The 23,607-nt window shown below is 39.4% G+C and overlaps 1 protein-coding gene across 6 annotated transcripts in view; it reads right to left on the minus strand.

Moving 5' to 3' along the window:
• LOC146647793 (receptor-type tyrosine-protein phosphatase mu) overlaps positions 1-23,607 on the minus strand; it is a 162,636-nt gene that overhangs the window by 121,181 nt on the left and 17,848 nt on the right. For all 6 annotated transcript variants that reach the window (XM_085388656.1, XM_085388655.1, XM_085388654.1 and 3 more), the window contains exon 2: positions 2,980-3,102. In XM_085388656.1, coding sequence (XP_085244782.1) covers positions 2,980-3,102 — 123 coding nt within the window. The remainder of the gene's footprint in view (positions 1-2,979; positions 3,103-23,607) is intronic.

A 23,607-nucleotide genomic window follows, 5' to 3' on the forward strand; every position in this document is an offset into this window, starting at 1 on the left:
ATCAGAGCTGCATGGTGGGATAAACAAGGCGTCTCTCCATCCAGACATAGCAATTAGGTAAGGCACAGACCATCATAAACAACCAAGAGTTTAAAGCAATGCTTGTCTCTTCTTAAGTAACCAGAGAGGGGTTTTTTTTCTTGTTGCATTTCATTTCACTTTTCAGTTGTGGTACTTATTTACATGCAGGCATGGAAATGGGCCAGTTTGGTCTTTGATTGCAGTAAGAGGAAGGAGAGTCCACAGCAGGCTGACATCAAACTCTGCTGCGTGCTTCTCTTGAGTAAGGTCTAAACACTAAACCACAGTGCCTCAGCACCTTCATCACAATGTCTCCTATTGATTCTTTAGTACAAATTTTTGCAGGCACATAATTGAAGAGTGTGCAGCTTTTAGTTCTGAGTGTTATTAACCTCTGTTAAAAAAAAAAAATCAAAAAACAACTCATTTTAATATCAAGCTATTTTAGTGACATTCACAGTTACAGCTACAAATGTGGTAGTTCATACAGGACAACAAAACCATATAATGCTAAAGGGCATCTGTTTTATGCTTCAGGTACAAAATGTAGCTTGAATTTTTGGATTAACAATCTGTGCACAGCAGCTATGACAAAATATTGTTTGTGCTGTCAGCGTTAATCTCGTTAAAATGACATTAACGTCATAACCACATTAACACGACAAATCTCCGTCAACACGCTAGCGCGGTTAGCTTGCCGACACGCGGGGAGATCCGTGCTAACTCGCTAACAGATTTGCCGCATTAATGCGGTTATGGCGTTAACGTCATTGTAATGAGATTAACGCTGACAGCACTAATATATTTTCCTTTTGTTTCCATTTCTTTCCCTCTTAGATTACCACTGGATATCACTAATATTTTAACTTTTGATACTGGCTGATGAACAAGTCCAATGTTTGACCCCCCCAAAAAACAAACTGCAGTACACTATAAAATAAAAAAATGACAACCTGATAATCCAGTGAATGAAAAATTAAATATTAATTTCAAGTCTAATATGGGCAATGAAACAATAATATTAAAAATGACAGAGGACAGCATCACTGGAGTTTAAACCTCAAAAGAAATCAATTTTCTTGGAAAACTAAAGTAAACCAGAAGCAGTTAAGCATCATTTAAATCATGCATCGGTAGTGGCAACACCTCTGATTGGACCGTTTGTGGTTACCAACAAATTTTAAAAAGGTACCGAGGTAGTAACGCCTTCGGTTCTCTGCTACTTCAATTCCATTTCCATCTTGGCACACCAGGTAGGATAACAATCTTCTCTCTGAGCATGATATGAGAGTAAGGCAGCAATCAGAGGTGAGATAGCTTTTCCACCAGTGTGGCTTTCACCTAAATGCATTTTTACCCATCAACCCCCACTCTAGTAGCCGTAAAACAATTTCATCTGTCAAGCACACTACATTTCCCATCCCTTCCAATGTGGTCAAAGAGGAGAGATTACAATTTTGCGCAGCAGGTTGAGTGCTCACACTGTGAAATGGAGAAAGAGCTGCAACCTGTTAATTAGGCCCAGTTCAAGATGCATAGATAGAAAACAAGCCTGTCTGAAGTGTACTCAGACTAGGAGGCACAATCAGGGACACCGCTTAACCAGACATGGGATTTTAATCAGGTATGTTAAATTTAGATCATGTGCGAGGTGTTAATTTGTAGGTCAAGGCTTTCACTGTAACCTTTGCCCAGCCTCCACGTGTCACGACATTAATCAATTTCGATGGAAAAAAGGAGAGACTTCCCTTCTTTGGAAAGTAATTTCTCTGGGGCAGTTCAGCACACAGCATCCTGATATACACACAAACAGGTCTGGGCACTGGCTGCTTAAAATTAGTGAGGACCTGCTAATTAATTCCCCTTCTGTCACTGGGGGGCCCAGTGCAATCTATCTGTGATGCAGCCTTTGTGAGATCAGGTGTCAGATAGGAGGAGGAAAACAATATCCATTAGTTTGCAATGCTACCTTTGTTAGAAGATGAAAAAAGAAAGAAAGAAAGAAAGCATCATTCCATTAGTCTAACTCTTTAGGTGCCTTCTGCTCAGTGGCAGTGATATGTCTGCATTTCAAATCAAATGAAAAGCGATCAATGGAACATTAAAGAGACAAATTGTGTGCAGACACAAAACTCAGGGAAAGCATTTTAATGAACTTCAATATGTTGCCGACAGATAGAATTCTTCAATTAACATGGATCAGAGTGCGCTGATATCAAATGTTGCTTTTGTTTTAGTTCATGTGCCTGTCCCAAAGATTCTGTGTATCAGATACTGTTGTGGAAACAAGACGCATCAACACCCCACATCAATAAAACTTAAGGGCATGATGTGGGAATACGAGTGAGGAATGCTGAACTATTGTTTTCTCTTCAAATGCTTACAAAATTAAAGAGTAGTACCTGCTCACATACACCAACCAGCCACTACATTAAAACCGCTAACAGGCGATGTGATCGTTTTGTTATAATGCAGGGCTTTGTTTGGAAACCTTGGATTCTGGCATTCATGATGTTTGTCGCTTTGAGACGAAATCATCCATCGAAACACTGTTGCAGACGAGCACCCCTCATAAGACAGTGGGCGCTCTCCACCCCAACACCACATTGCATAAAATTGCCACGGGTACTTGGCAAAAGGACTGAACAGGCCATGCAAAAGTTGAGGGATGCTTTGACACGACGTGTAGCTACATTTACAAGTTATGCTTTAGGTTACATAGGTTATACCTTAAGGTTTCAGTAGGATTTGCAGTTCTGATGTACCTTTTTAATAAACAAGTATATATCCCGTGTAAGCCCCCAAACTCCCCCTGGAGACTCTGCCCCACTGCCCAGGTCACGAAGACTGCTACTGAAATAAAACTGGGTCAAATGGGCAACCTATCACAACGAAGTATTCTCAGTATGATGACAGAATAATTTCTTTCCTTCACTGAGCTAGGAGCCAGGTCCTTACCTGAGGGCATCCATGGATCTGATGGAGACTTCTCTCTGGTATTGACCTGCTCCCAGTCGAGGTCATCATCTCGGCCTTGGCTGTATCCACATGCTGCCAGTGGCTTCTCAAAAGTACAATCGCCTGTGACAAAAGAAAGAAATTTATATGGTTATTCAAGTTTTCCATTAACTTCCTGCTCAAATGAATGAATGTATAAATTAAAGTCGCCTATTTTTTGTCAGCGGTATTCATAATGTAATATGCCAGACAATGAGATGCATTTAAGTGAGACAGAGTGAAGGATTGCTGTTGTAGGCGAGGCACAACATACATTACCATCATTAGCAACACGGCAGTCCAATTTCACAATGACAAGTATGAAGTGTCCAAACTCCATCATCGTTAGGCATTATGTTTCCAAACTACACCACCATCAGGGATAAATTGATTTATTTTCCTTGCCGACCGCAGAACTTTGCTGTTCATGCGCTCTTACTCCACAAAGCCACTCTAATCCTTTTTACAAGCTGCTTGCAAAATGACAGCAAGCAACCATTAGGGCCAGGCTTCACCCGGGCTTGGCGTGTGATCGATGAATACAAATACCCCTTTATTCCTTGCACCTTAAAGGCCACACAAAGAAGTGAGAGTTGAGCTGCCTCCCTCCAAAAGTGCTTTTCAACCCACTCATGAATCTACAAAAAAAAAAAAGAAAAAAGAAAAAAAAGCCTAAACAATATTTAGCTGGAAAGAGTCAAAAACGTGAACTGGAAAGACTATTTTAAAACCACGTTTTGTCATTTTCAGAGACAGCAAAGAAATTACACAGCGCCGCTTCAGATGATTACATTAGGTCTCTGTTGATAACAGATGTACAAGCACATTATATACCGCTCCTCGCCAGAAATGAATCCAAATGGCAAATCTGAGAATGTTTGCTGGCACACTGTTAATAAGTTTCTAAACACGGATTACATACAAATTTTATTGCCTCTGGGAATGTCCTTTGAGCCAGAATCTATGCTAGGCCAAAACCAATATCTCATCTCTTACAAGCTCCCTCTGACATTCTGCTGCATAAAGGCTGCGAGCTGGGGCTTTTGTTTTCCCATTTATTTCTCTGGTGACATTTACAGTACATGTGCAAATGAGTGGCCAAATGAGGAGAACACAGGATAATTAATACCTAGCTCCACAGGGCAACAGCTAATGATATATTTGTTGCTTTGTCTGTTTTTATGAGGGGGTGGACATAGAAAAGGAAGAGACTGCCAAAGTATCACAGGTAATAAAAAAAATAAAAATTGTTGAGGCATTTTGAGAGCTTGCCCAGAAATTCATTCCCTTGTTAATGAGAGACACAGGCCTTATTTAAGGTACCGGTTCACTAGGATGTACTGCTGTGGTGAGACTGGAGAAAGAAATCTAGCAGACCTAATCATCTGCTTTACAAGAGCTGAACCAGGAAACCTCAAGCCAACTGTGTTGGACCTGCTGCAAGCATGATTTGCAAATGCCTGACACAAATGGGCTAGTGTTGAGAAACATTGCGTTTGCCTGGGTAAATTATGAGATACAAGCTTTTTAAACCCAATTTTTATGGTTTTAAATTCGATTTCACGTATGAATCTATACCCAAGGTTTTATGTCAACGTGACCACTGAACAAGAGTTACAGATATAACTACGGTTCTATGAATTGTGGATGTTACAAGGATAGCAAGACTTGCTTACAAGGACTTTGGAGAGACATTAGCATTTTACAAAGTTTGAGAGCAGCTAAGACGTAACAGTCAAGACAGTCAGATATGATAAAGAAAACTAACTAAATACTGTTCATGAGTTAAAACATCAAACCAGAATTAAGCTAAGGTTATTTGAATTTTACAGGAAGGCAACAAGTCCAGGAGATATTACTATTTTGGTCTGTTTAAACTAGATATGTAGCCAAGTGGGCGGCTGTTTGCTAAGAATGAAGTGAATGATATGACCATAGTTTACTCTGACAAGTTTGTTGTTGAATGTGAAGTCACAGACCAATTTAGCTTTAAAAACAATATTCTGATGCAAATGAATTTCATCTTAAGCTTTAGAATTTGCTCTTCAAACATTAGTCATGCATTCAATAAGCAAACAGCAGGTACGTCTCTCAAAAGATGGAACACAGTGACAAAATAGAAGACTGTTCACACAGGGATGTTTGTGAAGCAGAGCCACTAATGTTACTCACAATACCTTTGCTTGCCCTGATGACAGGACGGACCAAAAGTAAGTATGGTTGAACATGTTGACGTTCATGTACTGTTACCGTGCATGATTGGATTAGCTTCATTCTGCTGCGATTGCTTATTTTGCTGTCAGAATGTTCTGAAATAATAAGAATAAAAAACAAAAAACAAAAAACAGCTTAATTTGTGATTTTACACTCCTGTATTTTCTCTACAGTGTGTAAAGCCTGTAAAACCTGTACTTATAATTGTTCTGACCTGTAACCCTTTGCCAACACATTATGTGATTAGTGGCTTTTGAATATTGATCCCAAGTCTTGCCTCAAAAAGAAAACTGATAAATCATAAGCTATTTAAATTTCATCCAAAAAGAAAAAGTTACTGCTCATGAATGATAATTTAGACCTTAGAGGGTTTTACTGTGAAGCATCAGTAACAGGTGGCTGAAAACTTCAATGACTAGCTGAGAATCTTGGTGAGCAATACTAAAAATCATTATCGGTACGCTCTTAAGCAAAGCTATTAACATGCATCGGCTCACTTAAAGCTGTTCAGTAACTGATAAAAAGCTGTGGTCGTCCACGACCAGCGACACTGCAAAACTCTAGGCGTACGCAGGCGGTGCTGGAAAAGAGAATGTACTCCATTGCTCACTCAACTTGCACTCTAAATAAATAAAAATGCCTGCGTTGCCAAGATGTAACTTGGAGAACATAACATGATTAACATGATTCTTTGGCTTCAGCGTCACAGGGACTGGCTCCGTTCCATCAATATTTTGACTCGATAGTTCCAAGATCCTTCACTTTGTGCCACCCACCTTCTTCTCACAGCATGATGGAGCTCAAACAAATCAAAGAGGTGGCTTTTATTGGTGTTTGATATTCAAATCGATGGCGTTGACGAGGAGAAAAATATATTCCGAGTCAGTGGGAGAGGAGCGAGGATTTCGAACACTGAAGAAGAAAAAGGCCATTTAAAAGAAGATAAAGTAGAAACCCATTTCTAATTTAATTCTAATGGGTTTATTTTATTTTTTTGTAAATGCCACTGTGTTTAATAATAAATCAGCAGAACTGGGAGGGGGCTGTCTGAAACTTCATCTTCTTCAAAAGACATCATTAACAGCTCCATTAATGATTCTCATGTTGCCCATTTAATTTGAATAACAAAGCCATTAAAAACCCTAAACATCCAGTGCCATACATTTGCAGGTGGATGAAATAAACCATGAGCATAAATACAACTTATATCTATAACACCACTTCACACAAGGATGGTAATCTGTCATTTTTAGCAGCATGTGACATAAGAAGTTTATACAATAACAATTAAAATGACTATAGTTTAAGAATAAATTACAAATATAATGGTAAATAATAATGTAAAGGGGTGATACAGTCTCCCTGCAGCCATGTTTCCTGATTAACGGTATCTGGATTTGATATTTGAAAAGAGCGAGTGGAAATAACCTACACTGCTTTCTCATTGACAATTTCAAGGTGTCATTAGGACAGGGTAACAGGGTGTGGAACAAGCAATGAATCAATGTTAATTGTTTTAATTGCTGCACAAGCCAATTGGTATCATATTCAGTATTGGGAAGTCTCCTATAATGCCTACAAGTTGTTATTGACATGCTGTGAGACTGTTCTTTGCTGATGTGAACATTAAAGCATCTCGTCTTTACATGGCTTCCTTGAATATGTGGCTTGACCACTGTTGATGCCATAAATAAATAATAAAAAAAATAAAAATCACAGAGCACATGTTGAATGTCATCAATACAAGCAAGTGCTTCTGAGTCAACATATTGTAACACATTCATGCAGATGAATGCATCAGTCAATAGCATCATAATAGTTCTTCTCTCTGTAGGAGGTTTATATCGCTGCCAGTGTGTGGCACAACCCCCATATAATCAGCCTCGACAGCTGCTGAAACAGATATCCCAACGAGAGGCTGCCAACTCTCTGAAGGAGATTTAACTTTCAATAAAAGCGTCTATGAGGTGTGCGTAGTCTGGGAGTACAGATGAATGTGCTCCACCCTGTCAACATTCCCCTTTCAAGAGAAGCAGGCAGCTTGAAGCTAAAAAAGGTGGCCCTAGATATGTCATGAAACAATTTATTCCTGAGTGAGAACACACAATAGTCTTTATATTCTCACGCAGAGTGCATTTCAAAGAAATCTATCCATCTTTTCCTGGACTGAGCCAGAGGCCAGAATCAATACCTCAACCCCTCAATGCTAGAGCCAATTTCTCCTAAAGATTTTCAAGTCAGACTTAAAAGGCCTTTTGTTAGTGCACCTGTAACAAAAGTAAACTTTCAGCATTAAAAGCTCTGTGTGTGTATGGAAGTTTAGTACTGTACTGAAGCACTATGCGCACATTGCTGTGATTGCAGGCGAAGGAGTGTGGGAGGGTCTGCGAGGGTGATAATGCAATACTGAGACAGTACATCTGTGGTAAAGCATTAAATACTTGCAAAAATATATACATTTTTTGAATACAGCTCCACAGTGAGATTGTACACAGCATTCTTGTGTTATGCTACATGTGTTTGTGTGCAAGATCAAAACTCTTTAGTCTGTTTATTCTGATTGGACTGTCTTTATTACTTGGCATCAAATTCTGGGAGGCTAATATGATTGTGACAGATGATCCCAGTCTCAGACTTCGTAAATATTCTTAATAATCTATTACCTTCAACAATTATTATGCATCCAAGCTTTGTTTAATTGTATAAAAACTAAAAGTGAGAAGTGGTGATTTTCTAGGCTTCTGAATGTCAGATTGTTGCTTGGTAAGCCAAGAGTGTCCTTGTCCTAAGGCACAGGTGTCGAACTCCAGGCCTCGAGGGCCGGTGTCCTGCAGGTTTTAGATGAGTCCTTGATCCACCGCACCTGATTTAAATGGCTAAATTACCTTCTCAACATGTCTTGAAGTTCTCCAGAGGCCTGGTAATGAGCTAATCATTTGTTTCAGGTGTGCTGATCCAGGGTGAGATCTAAAACTTGCAGGACACCGGCCCTCGAGGCCTGGAGTTCGACACTCCTATCCTAAGGCGACTGATAGAACTCTGTAAGAAAACTGAGAATTGTTCCTTTAAAGTTAGTTTTGTGGATTTTACTTCTGTTTGTTAAGTTTTTAGCAGGACTGTATATTAACAAATTTCTGCTCTGCATTCTTGACTTGTATATACCATGTTGCAAAGCAAGCACATTGCCAATTGTGCCATTATGATCTAATTCATCAAACACAATATCCTCCCAGAGAGGATAGCGACCCCTTTTCCAGCAACACCACCAGTCCAGTCCCACTGGCAGATATCATTGCCGCAAGACCTTCTTAGCCCCTCTGCCAATTCTGCAATTACCAGCTTTCCAACCTGTTCTGTCATGCCAGGAAATCACAGGTCTGCCCTTCGCCCCAATCTGCCTGAATGTCTGCACTTGTTTTAACAAACATCTTGTCTGCTGGCACCCCCGCAGACTGAAACCAGAAGGCAATCTTGGGTAATTTAAAACCAATGTCGACTATCTTCCTCCAACGCGGCCAGTTTAGAGCTTCAGAATCCTGCTGCTAAACCCCTTAGAGACTGATAGGCCTTTTCACTCTGGCCCTATTTCACTTATCTATTGGCAGCTCCTGCCAAGTTCTATCTCTGCGCTGAATTGCATGTATATATACACACACTATCTGTTTGGGGACTTTGAACTGTGGGAAGGGATTTAGACAATCAATCTCAATATCATTATCAATCACGTCTCGCTGTTCACCACATTGATTTGGGGGGGGGAAATAAAGAAGTTTGAGTGTAGATTTTCCACTGATAATCTGCCCAAAGAAGCCAATGTGCTTGTCAGCGATGTTTTGCAAAACAAAACCGACAACCCACATCTACTGCAAACGAGCAAAACTTTCTGTTTTTCGTTGTCCTGATTAAGACAAGCTATGAACATTTTACTTTGAAAATACCATTCAGAAATTCATTATTTAAAAATAAATCTTTGGCACTATGTTTAGTTCAAAAGGCTCTCGTTATAAAAACTTCTTTGGCTTCTCTGCATATTTTTTTCCCTCCTTGTCAACCAAATATCAACTTGATGAATGTGCTTTACATCAGGGGTACAACATAGTTCCTGATCAAATCCACCCTTGTGTGCAGATAGATGTACATTGAAGATGACAGGCAGCCTTCTCCTTAGATATGCTAAATTTTGACAGATGATTTTCAAGCTGCATGCCAGCACAGGGCTTGACGTTCCCTTCCACTGCGCCTGTCAAGAACTTCCAGTAAATGACTTCAAATCCATCTCCATTCTGTAAAACCTGCCAGGCACCAATTAAGATGAATATGGATTCTAACTCAGAGACATGGCAGATCCTTATTGTCATTTTCCCCTAAGTAATAAAAATGAGGACTTCAGGTCTGTCTGCATGGAAGTACCCTGTGGTGATAACACCAAACATTATGCCTTTTTTCTTCCCTAAATTGAAATCTGAATCACAGATACCAGAAGTTTTAAGGGAGGCTAAGGTTAACTTAAGTTAAGAGATAGCAGAAAAGCCCACAAATATTTAGTATCAGATTCAATCAATTCTGGAAGAAGACAAGTACCTGCTGCGCGTGGCATTTATTTTACACCGAGTGTGGCTTCATTCCAACTCCGACAACAAGTTAACAATGGCTTCTCTTCCAATTGTTCCCAGCATCCTCATTTTTGCTTCCAAAACAGAGAGAACTACAGTCTGTCTCAGTGCCTCAGCCCTCCTGAGAGAGAGTGAGAAATAGGCTTTTTCCTATCCTGCTTAATGCCTGTTGATGCACTGAATGAGAGGGGGAAATAGGCTCGTTTGGCTCCCTATTTTCTGGTGTTCAACATGCTCCCTGAAATGATACGGTGACAGAGCATAAAAGGCGCTTTATTAAAATCACTGTTTATATTTGTTGCGCTGGTTCAAACCACAGAGGAGAAGCAGCATCGTGGGTGATGAGAAGCTGTGAAAAATGCTAAGACTTTATTTCGCAGATATCGTGGATTTAAAAAAAGGAAACAAAGAAACATGCTGCTCTGTCTGAATGCTTTGCCCATTGTCGATGTGTATCCGCTGCTGCAGACTTGTGAAGAAGGTTTAAAGTGGAATTAACCCTCTGCATTGATTCACCACACGGTTTTGGCTCAGTACTGTAAGACTGGAAATTAAAACTTCCTCCAGCTTGGTTTCACATTTGATCCAGGTGTGATGGACCACTGGTCTGAGCTTCAATCAATGGGGATAGTATAGGAGGTAAATTCTCCTTGGTTTACAGCAAAAAAAAGAGGCCCTTCGGAGGAGAAAAGGAATAAAATCCTAGTCTGTGTTCAGTGTTAAAAACCCCTTGGCTCGCTGCAATATCCCACAGTGGATGACCCTTTACACCGAACCCCTTCAATCCTCCCAAAACCTACTAAGTCAACAAACCTTTGAATTCTGCCTGAATAGTGCAACAAAGAGGATGAAATGCTAATGTCAGTATCAGTAGCTTTCCCCTGTTCTCACAGAGTTTCCCTGAGTCTAATTTGTCAAACATGCAAGTAACAATGCCAGAAATTAGCCCAAAGGGAAATTTCCTCCAGAGGAGAGAATGATTATGTTTGATCATGGAATAAACAAGAACATTAACATGCTTTGTTAGTTTTCCAGAACTGGAACAAATGCTTGTTTTTATGTGTAGAGGAGGGAATAATTCAAGGTTGAATGTCAAAGAATTAGGAAATCACTAAAGCTAATTAGAAAATGTAGAAGAATAAAAGAAAGGTTGAATCAATCCCTCTTGAGAAGGAGGGAAGATCTAGGCCACGAGGCAACGCTTGTGCATTCAGGCAGACTTATCAGCTTGATGAAATATCATTGCTTTGCTCTGCGTCGTGACATATCGTCAATCACGCCATACGCAGCGCGTTTAATCCCTCGCCGCACAACCACGTCATGCTCCGAACCCCTGATTAGCATGTACGCAGGCGGCGCACAGGTGGAAAGCTGATGCCTGCCCAGGTGAAAGGTTACGGCGAGGATCTGAGCTCTGCCTTGACAGGTGTGGCTGAGGAGATTTAAATCCCAGAGGGAGCTTTTTCAAAGTGCCATCTTAGGGTTTTCACTCACAGACTTCAAACACATTCGGACCCTTTGTCTCTCTACTGAAGCCCCATAAATCAGGCACCTGAAAGGAAAGACTCACGGTCCAGCTTAATCCTCTTGGGTCAAGGGGGGAGCCAATATCAGGCCAGCTTTCAAAGCATCCACCTTGTTCTTGTTGTGCTTGGCAACAGGAGGGCTTACATTCTAGTTAGTGTGGATCTCAAAACAAGTGGGAGGAAACACGTCTTACTCTGTTTAACTACAGTCTGAGTTCTTACAGACATGACATTTAAAACAATGCAGATAATTAGACGAATAGAGATCACCAACAGCAGTTACCATGACATTTCTCTCCTATATGAAAAACCTATATGATGCACCTGAATTTATCCTGGGAGCCTAAAGCCATTTCTGTAAATGACAGTACAGCTGGTTTCCACTGTGTGAAAATGCTGCCCATGATCACAATGATATTGGCAGTAAGATTGTTTCAAAAAAGGCACCAAGTCAAAGATAATCACAGAAGCCGAAAGTTGTAGCCAAATGCAGCGAAGCCTCGTTAAATGTGTTTGATTTCATTCATGCCAGGTCCCATAATTTCATCATGGACTGTTTCACTTTAAATTCAGCTCAGGTTATCTGCCAAAATATTACAAAATTTATGTAATTTGCTGTTCATAACTTGTATAAATCATATTTATGTACGATCGCATGAGGCTGGTAATATACCATGACCAATCCACTTAAAGAAGTAGTCATTGTGTAAACAATAACGGTGGAAAGGAGCTGAGTGTAAGAGGAAAAGATCAATACTACATACATCTCCTGCATATGAAGCTGCAACAAGAAACCAAATAGCTTAGCTTAACATGAAAACTGGGAATAGAGAGAACAACCTACTATGGACGCACTGTATTGATTAGTAACTTTAGAAGTGGCAGGTGCATTTTGTTTCCTTGGACAGAGCCGTTTTACGCCAAGATAACTGTCTACTGGGAGTAGCATCATTTTCCATTATGTTGGTCTTCTCATCCAACTACTGTTAACAAGATAACAAAGCCTCTATGCAGTGAGCAACAGAATAAAGTATTTTCAGCTGGTTTGTTATCAGTTCAGACAGTCAAGTGGTATGAATAAGTCAAGGAAACAAAGGAATTCCCCCAGTCTCATTAATATTATTAATTTTTAAATCCAATTATTGTATGACTGCTCATGACCTATTTTCTGATTTAAGTGTCCTATCAAAACCTCGCACATCACAGAGCGTAGAGCAGCCTTTAATGTTTTAGATGAATCTTGAGCTCCTGCAGAGTGTTCCTTTGGGAGGGTTTGGTCTTCCAATCTTGACCGCCCTCTGTCTTGTACCATTCAGGAGAATATTACAATTTAGCGACCACACCATGAATGACTGCGAGCATTAGATGTTAAGAGTACAGAAACGTCTCAGACACAGCACCGCTCGTCATGTTGCTTGGCAGTATTTTTCATTAACAGTGAGAAAAATGTTCCTATAAAGTGCAGGTTCCACAAAATAATGGTAGCATAACTTAAATAAAATATAATTTATCAAATTGAATTTAAAATTTAAAAAAGAAAAATAAATAAATTTGGAGAACAAAGCAGAAACCACAGTTATATTCAGTAATTCTGCTTCAAGCCAAGGCCCACAGAACCATGCTAGTCTTTAACCACGTCCACTTACATCTGCCGTCAAAACCACTACAATTAATTCGATTTAAACAAAAAACCCATATTTAAGAAAAAGGGGTCAAATTAGTCCACATCACAACAGGAATACTGGGCTAAGTACAAATGAGTTACGATTTCTTTTTTAAAGTGTCAAGTGTCTTAACTGTGTGATGCTTTGATTGCCATAATCACTGAAAGTGCTTCCTGAGGAGCACTTAACAGGCCAGAATTGATAGAAAGAAAAAGTCTAAAGGGAACATACTGTACATACTATAAAAAAAAAAAAAAAAAAAAAAAAAAAAAAAATAGTTTGATGACGTGTATTTAAGAGCTAAATCACTGAGCCATTTGGAAATAAGCAGACAGACCTGTGAAAGAAAGTCAAAAAAAAAAAAAAAAAAAAAAAAAAAAAAAAAAAAAAGGGGGGGGGGAGAAAAAACTAGTACACATGTGTAGCAAGTTGGGTGAGATATTCATAAAATGTTGAGGTTTTGGGGGGGATTTTTTTGTACATTTTTTTTTGGACCTAGGACAGCAGAATACAGTAGACTGAGGGGTAAAGTTACCAAGCAACAGCAGTACATACACTAGCAAAAAACAAAAAACAGAAGTTTCATTTCATTTACACAGCTATTTTAATCAAACAAAAAGTATCATACATAAGAATGACCTTATTTACATTAGCAGACAAACTAGCTTGTGCATGCCCATGATTAATAAGGATCTCGTAATGCACAACATACTCTGAATGACTTGACATTCATTGCAGGAGTTCAGTGTCAGCTTAAAGTCTGACCCATATGCTATGAAACTTTAAATCTTCTAACACTGCCATGGCAACTGCGGTACAAATCAGTATTAGAGAGCTGTGTTGTTTTTTGCTTTAAATTATACATCCATTAACACTAAAAACCCAGACAGAACAGCAAGTAAGAAATTATAATGCAACATTATTTATTATGCATCAACATAAATTTTAACTTCGGATGCACTTGTGCTGAAATTCTGGGCCAATAACAGTGTTAACAATAACTCATACATCATCCCAGCACCAATGGCAGTTGTTTAAGAGTGTTTATAAAGTATCTGTTGTTATTTATTCCTCTGTTTTTGTTTTCCCAAACACCAATGAAAAATTCTTTATGAATAAAAAGCTTGATGTCAGCTTATAATCTATTTTTGAGATAAATGAACCAAAAAATGATGACACTACACGTGTACGACGACTTAACATGTTAACAAAGCAAATATTGGCTTCTATCAACGTTCAGCATTCCTAATTATTATTTTTTCCACATTGAATTTTAGTGATAGTTTTGTGAGTAATAGCTTTCATCTAACATTACCACCACTGGCAAGTGGACAGTGACACACATGATGGGCTTATAGGTTAAAAAAATAAATAAAATAAAAAAAAATAAATCACACTACCAAGCTGCTGGACATGTCAAGGCTAATCGTTTTGTTATACTGTATTAATACTGGCTGAAAACAGAGGTTTTAACCACCAGCTAGGGCTGCTCAATTAATCGAATTTTAATCACGATTACGATCTGGGCTTTCAACGATCATTAAAAATGACTGAGCCGATTATTAGCCCCTCCCTAATTTATCCGCGACACCTTAAAGGCCGGTCCGTGAAAATATTGTCGGGCATAAACCGGTCCGTGGCGCAAAAAAGGTTGGAGACCGCTGATTAAGAGGACCCGAGGGAAGCTCGGAAAGCTAAGCAGAAGTTATTTGGAGAGGAGAGTGACTGCCGCTGGTTGAAAAGAGAGGTAAAAAAACTTCAGTGGTGTTGCACACTATTTTATATTATTTTTTAAAGTCATTGTTAACCCTTTAAAGCCGGTCAGAGCAGCACGCTCCGTTTTGCGTAACTATTTTTAAATCCCTGTAGAACCTGAACCCTGTAAGCTAGCGCAATAATTTGTTTTGCATATGAAACCGGAGGAGTTGTACTTACATCTGATGCCATCAGCTTGTCCTCGGTCACGGTTTCGTTCCACATATAGCTTTGCAAAAATTGCATAAAAAGCGCTTGCAGGAACAAAAACATAATATTCCAGAAACACGCTTTGCCGTTCCTATCAGCTGTTCGTAACACTTCCCACAGTGAAATGATGCACATGCTGTTTTCTTTGCAAATTTGCATCATAGGATTGTTTTTCGTTTTTCCTGCAGTATATAAAAATTGCTGTATCTCCAAAATAAAACTATGAAGACACTCAAAATAAATTTCCTGTGGTGGGAAACTATTTTTTGCAACTTTATTGTATTTAAAGTTTTGAGGGATAAGCCTCTTAAATTTCTCCAAGTAGAAATATATGTAAACAAAACAAAAGCGATTTTCAATTTTTTTTGTAGTTTATTGCACTTTTTTGCAATTTATGTAATTACTATGGACTTAATGCATACATATTATTAAAATATGGGCTATAACAGTTGTATTGATGTATAGCAACTTGAAATGCTCCCACAAATGGCACTACAGCATGTAAAAAAAAATAATATAAGCTCTGGTGGACTTGGTTCTATAGTAGGTCTTAAAGGGTTAAATAAATATCGTCAAATAATCGTGATCTCAATTTCAGTGAAAATAATCGTGATTATCATTTTTGCCATAATCGAGCAGCCCTACCACCAGCCACTCAAAAACACTGATTTATTATGGGTAAAAATAATGACAACAATGCTGTAGATGCAGATAGTTACCTGCACTGATCGATTGCGAGCAAAAGCAGAAACACCTTGTTTGCCTTGCCAAATAATTGATCATGTCTGATCATGAGCCTTTTCCTTTCTTGCACTAGCTTGGAGACAAGCAAAAAAATAAAAGGATTGCTGTCCTGTTATCTAGTGAAGTTATGAAGACGTACATACCCGGCTTTTTTTTTGGGGGGGGGGGGGGGAGTTCATGAATCTGTTGCACCTGCTTCTGTTTAATAAAGTAAAATACATCAGGTAAATGTGAGTGCACACTGCACAGCGTCTTATTTTCAGTTAATTATTTATACCTCTTACCAGCAGCAGAGCACTTTATTTTCAGTTGTTTAAGTGAACTTTGAAAAACTGAAGTTTAACATGTTTTATTTTTTTTACAGAATGAATTCAGTAATTAGAAACCTGTAGCAACTCTAAACTTGGACTAGAAGCAAATGCCTTCATAATACATCAGCTGGCATTGACACTTGAACATTAAAGGCATTTTTAAGTAGGTAAATCAAACTTTAACCATTGTCAAATAAATATGCTAAAACTGTTTGACTAAGAAGTCGTAGGAACGGACTTTTCTTGGCAGTACCTCGAGGCTGCTCCTTCATAAAAACAGTGGCATCTGTCAATCTGTCAGTCTGATTCCTCAGGTCTTTCCCAAAAAACAAAAAAAAAAAAAAAACAAAAAAAAACCTACATTATTTATGGCCAGAAAGGTCATGATACTCTCGGTACTCTTACATTTGAGGAAAACGTCTCATCCAGTCAGACATCACTTTGAGCCGTCTGCTCTGCTTGACCATCCCACAGGCCTTTCGACCTATATCAGTTTGGCTAGAGGAGCTAAATCAATCATAAAAACAAGGAGAGCTGCCAAAGCTTCTTTCACACCCCAACACTGCAGCACTCACTGCCATGTTTAGGCTATTTTGACATGGTTTCAGAAATGCCACGGAAATCAAGAGGGACAATATCCAAATGCTGCAGGGCTTGTAGCTGTCAGGAGTTTAAGCATGAGAAGATCAACAAACGAAGAGAGACAGAGCATTAAAAAAAATAAAAAGACAGGAGATTAAACATTTAACACTAAAATCAAAAACTAATGAAACGTCTTCATGACTCATCTATGCCGAATACAAGAACAACCAGAGAAGTTTAGTCACATCATGTACCTTATCACAACAATTCCAACACCAGGTTCAGTCACGTTTACAATTGCTGCCAATTCAAAATAGAAAGAGAATATCCATCTGATAGAATTTCACTGTACAAATGAAATGGTAAATGGTCTGCATTTGTATAGCGCTTTTCTAGTCCCTAAGGACCCCAAAGCGCTTCACACTACATTCAGTCATTCACCCATTCACACTCACATTCACACACTGGCGATGGCAAGCTACTAAATTAAAAAGCAATACACACAAAACAACATCCAGGCAATGTAAGATTAGTGTGGGAGAGTGAGAATGAACAGAGGATGGATCATTTGAAGGTGGGGGAGGTGCTCCATCTCAACAAAAAGCTGCTGGCTTCAGGGTTGATGAGGGAGCAGGTCTTACAGGATAGTTCTTAAAAATCAAATATGCAAAATTTTCTATCTGGCTGGCATGCTTGGACTAGACCGTTTTTGGTGCATCTTCCATAGTTCTGATGAGAATGCCTGTAGAGAGGTGTTGCTTGAGGTGATTGAAATACACAAAAATAAATAAATAAAAATCACATTTGAAACCCAGCAGCAATGGTGCTTTCTGGAAACAATGACCTTTTCTGTGAGCAGTTTCATGAAGAAATATATTTTTGAAAAATGGTGTTCATACCTCCAGTGGAGTTCCCTATAGCCTATACGACACTAAAAAGCTGCATCTGTAGCAAAGCATCTGATTTTCTCAAATAACTAAATAAGTAACTCTGCAAATCTGTAGCCAATCCAGAAGGTTCTTAAGCAAGGTTTCCATAGCTGGGTATCAAACAGGGTTGGTAGCCAGAAACATACCAACATATTTAAGCACCATGAAAGACATTCACCCTAGAAGTGAAAAAAAAAAAAAAATAAAAATCCTATTATATGTACACATGAAGGCTGGAACGTATTTAAAACGAATACTGAAAGCATGACACAAACATCAATGTTGCAGTAGAAATTTATGATCAGGACATGTTACCCGAATCTCACCTGTGGTAAATATGATTTTTGATCAGTCATATTTTTTTCTAAAGTGTGCTGAACCATGCTCGGGAAGTTGACAAAAGAACAGAACAGTACATTCGAAGGACTCTAAAACCCACTGATTTTCACCCATAGGACATATGGGTGAAAATCAGTGGGTTTTAGAGGAGTTGTTGTTGTTGTATGTAACTTGATGTAATTTGTAAGTCATCCGGATTGCTGTTTTAAAGCCTGATAGGGCCAGTAACAATGTGGCTGATATGCATCCCTAAAAAGGTACAGAACTTGGAGATGATGGTGATGCTGACTTTTTATAGCTATAACTGTATATTCATGAAATTTAAAGATAAGAGAATAGGTTTTACATCTGTTTGTCTGTGTATAAAACTTAAGAAATGATCCTTTAATAATGATTTTGTTGCCTCAGATGGAGATTGGAAGAAAACCACGGCGTTATTTAACATCTGTGAATATTTAAACTAACCAGGAAGCTTTTAATTTAACCTTGTGTACCCCGCTTCCATATGGCAGGAGGAATCTGAGAAAGTACACTTGTGATTATACAAAATATGGTCAGCAAACGTTGCACTGGATATTACTCCAACACCCAGATGTTTAGGCAGGAAACCGACAACCAATTTTACACATGACCATCTGTAGTGCTGACCCGACACTACAGTAAAAAAGAAAAAGAGGAAAAGAAAATCTGTGCAGGCTTGAAAGCCTCTGAATTTGCCTCTCCAGCAATTAAAGCTGTGCTTACTCCAAACATGGATCCTGCAAGGAACGAAGACTGGAATCTTCTAACTCTGCCACTTGGGATAAACCACATGCATACAAATAAAAAAAACAAAAAACAAAGAATGCACAAAACGCTAACTTACCCGACAGATTGAGTGAGTTTGCAAACTTCCTAAACTTCGAAATGACAAATCTGAATATGATGATAACATATTCAGAGAAACATTTGCTCCTTGAAAGGAAAAGATGAACATTCGGCAGCATTTCCGAAAATGTGCGTGCATAAATGTATTATCCATCCTGTGCATAAAATTTACAAGCTGTGCCTCGTTTTGACATTCACAAGCTTAATTTTCTAATGATTAAGGTGAGAAGTTGCAAAGTAAGCGGTAAATTTACTACTGGAGCAATTTTGCGGATTGTGCCTCGGGCTTCAGCGCTTAATGAATTAGATGTGTGAAACTTTTCAAGAGGCATCTTCCATTTCACACACACTTTTCATTAACCTGTAGTTCATTCATTATTGCAGTGGGTGTGGAGCAAAGTAGCAGCCACAGATATAATTGTGTTATCGAGGTTGTAGGGCTGTGGCTAATTACTGACTGAGAACACAACATAGGCGCTTCAGACATCAGTCTGATGGAACAAACCACAATGGCTTGTGACAAGAGCCGTCTTCCCTGAAATTTCAGGAGAAGACATGATAGCACAGCAATTCATGACTCATAACTGAATCACATCATCTCCATAGCATGGAAGATGACAGAGGGACACAGAAATAAGTCAACAAGTTTTCCATTGCTCGACTGAGAGACCAGATCTGACAGCAAACGGCTAAAACGGGAAGAATGTTTTACAACAAGTCAAAATTAAGCAGTATTTTAATCACCGTGTTCTACGAGTCCAAAGCAGTTTGTTGTGGTTATGCTGGTGCCGCAACACAGCGGTTAACACTCGCATGCATGAAGTGACCTGGCTGTGGGCCACAGAGCTTTTATGGTCTTATTTGAGCTAAGCTGTTTACTCAAGCCTTTGATACTCTGCAACTGGGTCTTGTCATCAGCACGGTGTTTCCATAAACCCGCAGTGCCTGTCCACAAACTGAAGAGTTTATAGCACTATGTATGTAGTCAGTAATGTAAAGAAGATCATCTCAAGTGAGTAACATCTTTGTTCCATGGTTCGAACGGCTTAAAAATGCCTCGCTAAACTACAAGAGTCTACCCCATCTACTCCCAATTCCAAAATTCACAAAACACAATGATCTGCTGCCAAAGTTGCCCAAAGGTCCAGTATCACTGAAGATGACAATAATGCTATATAGAGCTATTTAAAACTACGTTTCTTAGTACCTCTGTGTTGACAACATATGGGCCTGTAGGGAATTATACACAGGGGACTCCAAATAATCACGTTATTTTATTATGACTTTTTTAATGTTTATTACAGTAATAACTATTTAATTACATGTATAATGTCCTGAATGAATATAACTTTGTTTTTGGAAAACAAAGCAAGCATGTGATCAAAAACCTTTCACTTGATATTTATTAGAAAACTTAAATGAATGAAAAAAAATGCTACAAATGTACCACAAAAGTAAAAAGAAAATTAATTTTACTCAGAATTATGTCAAGTTTATTCAAATGGGGTTCAATAGGGCCAGTAACAAAAAGCTGCACTTTGCATTTAATTTCACTGCATCACAAACTTCTCAAGTATGTTTTAAAAGACCAAAGAAGACAAAGTGAATATACAGAAAATAAAATACTCTTGCTTTAAAAGTAAACACTGTCCAGGGAGTGAACTGCCTTGATGGAGGTTTGTGCTCTTGGAGCACTTTTTGTTTTTGTCTGCTTTTTTTTTTTTATTCAAAAGGGCACATATCTATGCAGCTGGGGAACGCTTAAAATATATAAATATCCAAGCAAAATCCAAGAAAAAGAAACAAAAACGTGTTTGCTTGTAAAGTTTTGTTGGCTGTATCTTTCCAAATTGACTGTTATATTAATATCCTAAATTACCCATTTGCAGACAAACACAATGACATTTCCACTTGACCAGGTTAGGAAGATAATATAGAGTTAAATTAAGTCATTAGGTAGAATATACTTTTTATGCCTAAAACAAACAAACAAAAACAGCACAAAGAAATAATGCAAGGGACTCAATAGTCTTCAGCAGGGTACAGAACAAAAGACCCAAGTGTCAGTGTGATACAGTAAAACAATCATTTTTCCAGCCTCATTCTGTCCAATCTGTGCTCAAGGAGTCCTTAAATTGTATTCAATTCTTCCTAGCCCTCTATTTTAAAAAACTACATTCAAAAACATGAAGAGAGCTTATCCTGCAGCTCAGAGGAAGCCGTCTGTCACCTGGCCTCCCTTATCTTCTGGCCAACACAATGTCTGACTCATTTCGGTTCTGCAACTCCACATTTGGAGCTTGTGAAAAGCACTTTCTACGAGATGTCCGCAGCAGCATATTTCCTCACAATCAAAGCTTCACAAAAGAAAGAAAAGGAGAGCGCAGACGCTGTAGAGTTATCCTCATGAATCTCTGGCAAGGTTTTTTTTTTTTTTTTTCCTCCCCCTTATCATCCTGTTGACAGCTTTTCTGATTCCTATAAAACCCATCCTACACTCGTGTCTGTCTTTCATTGAATTGGCTGGAGATATCTTCTCTACTGGCTGACCTTGAGAAACTGTTTTGAGCAAATTTCACAAATTTCAAGAGTGAAGCATTCAAATATTTTTAAACATGAGAGATACGTAGAAAAGCGGTAATAAGAATAGAAGATAGCACAAACTCTCCATCTGTCTTTCTCTGAAAAACCCCTCTGCAAAGCCCACCAGCCCCCAAAGAAGTAGAGCTAAACTCCAAGGATGACTAGTTTATTTTCTCTCTGCCATTTTTATCTCTCTGTTCACATGCTGTTCAGTGTCCATTTATCCGTGGTGAGGGCTTCTCCTTGGCAGGAACGATCACTTTCAACAACAGTCCCTGCGAATCAGAGCGACGTGTCACATCATTCCAGTGACAACTAACGACTACCAATGTATCTGGGCAGGCTGCCAGTGCGCTGGGCTAAGAACAGCCGGGGGTGGGGTGGGAGTGGGGGGTGGCTTGGCGGAGAAGATGGCGGAAGTCGGGGGGGCTGCACGCTCCAAGGAGACAGAGGTTTAGCTCGCTGGTGGCAGCATCAAAACCTCACATCGCATCCCTTCCGTCAACAAAGTCCCTTACACATCATGTGTCGAGAGATTAAATCAATCTGCTTTGAGAGGGCGACTGATACTGTATGTCTGGAGGCTGGCTGAGACAGGAGTCAGAGAGTCCAATAACCTAACCTAACGGGGGGGAGGGGGAGGCAACAGAGACATGGGGGTCATCTGATTCATCAAACTTTCAAACCCACTTTTCTTCTGCTCATTTGTGTCATCAAGGTCAAAGCGGTCACCAAAAGTTGTACTTTGCACATACATTCTTTGGCATTAGGATTAAGTGTAAAACACTATTCCCATAAATAAACACTAATTGGTAGCTAATTTTCTTAGTTCTTGCCTGGCTGATTCATTGCCTCTGGGCTAGTATGAATTATTCATCCAAGTGGCAAAACAGCTTTATGTAGAAACCTACAAGGCACTGCATTCATTATGCTATCATGCAGAGCAATTCCAGGCACTGACGGCTAGTATTAGAATAATATGCATATTGGATATATTTTCTTTTTTTTTTTTCCAGGGGCATTGGCAGGCAGTAATAGTGCTTCCGTTGGCAGGGACGGAGAGGAATGCAACGCCCCTCATGGCTGACAAAACCCCCTTGTTTTGACAGAATTGAGCGAGGAGAGGATGAGTGTTTCAGCTCTGCCCTCGTGGAGAGAGGATTAAGCTGTGTGGCCGTGCTGCCTGGTGGCGCAGCGAGCCGGTACGGGTATGTTATCATGTCAATCCTCCGTCCCATGACACCACAGATCTGCGCTGGCCCCACGACTCCAAAAGCAGCACCTGGCCTGGCCGCCGGGAACTCATCAGGCTCAGTGTTTTCCTTTGGGAGCAAGGCTGCATCACATTTTTTGCAGAATCCAAAGTCTGGCCTACTGCACAAGAAGGACAATTCAAAGACATATATATACTGTGAGGCTAGAGGCTTCATTCGTGCTTTGGAATAGTACTCTTTATCTGCTATCATCTGTAGACTTTGCATGTCTTTCCTTATACAAAGTTTAAAACGACAGCAGCAGAGCTGGGGTGATGACTTGGACGAGAGATGGCAAAACGCAAATGTCAGATCAAAGCAATGCGAGACTGTTAAATGGCAGCAGGCGCCTGGCCGGGGTATCAGTCTTTGCAAGTGTTCCCTGTCTCCGCAGATCTGTCTCCGTACCGGAGATGCCTTGCCTCGAGAGGCACACGTAATGTCCTCGGGCCACAGAAACAGCAAGCGTGAGGAAAAGCATGCAAGGAACATGGGTGGTTTCCTCTGCTATGTTGCTGGAAGTTTCACCCCAAGTATTTGTTTTTTTGTTTCTGAAAATTTCATTTCAGGTTTCAGATCACTTGTGCTTGTGAAACTTCTGCTACCTGAAAAATGTTAAGATTTTGTTACCAAAATCAGGTCACACTGGCTCGTGTTTTTTTTTTCTTAAAGCAGAAAAAAAGCAAACTATGCAGCTCCACCCTTCAGTATTATGGAAGTAGTACAAAATGTGGGATTACTGTTGTGCCTGGTATCATTTAAGACATCTCTGGTAAGTTTGTCATTGTTTTGTTGGCACCAAAAATCACTTGTTCAGCACAAGCACACCAAGCAAGAACAAAATGATTTGTCTAATAGAGGGTGCGTTTGGAGGAATTTGCTGTTTTTCAAGTGTTCTCCTCATTACTACTGATACCGAGTGTGAGACTGTGTGCTGCCAAACATTAGTGAGCATTAACATCATTCCTGCCCACTGGGCTGGAATTCAGCCCATCTCTG

This window comes from Rhamphochromis longiceps, linkage group LG18 (genome assembly GCF_057381845.1).
Source record: "Rhamphochromis longiceps isolate RC_006_pf linkage group LG18, R_longiceps_female_GT1.1, whole genome shotgun sequence".
Classification (NCBI taxonomy): Eukaryota; Metazoa; Chordata; class Actinopteri; order Cichliformes; family Cichlidae; genus Rhamphochromis; species Rhamphochromis longiceps.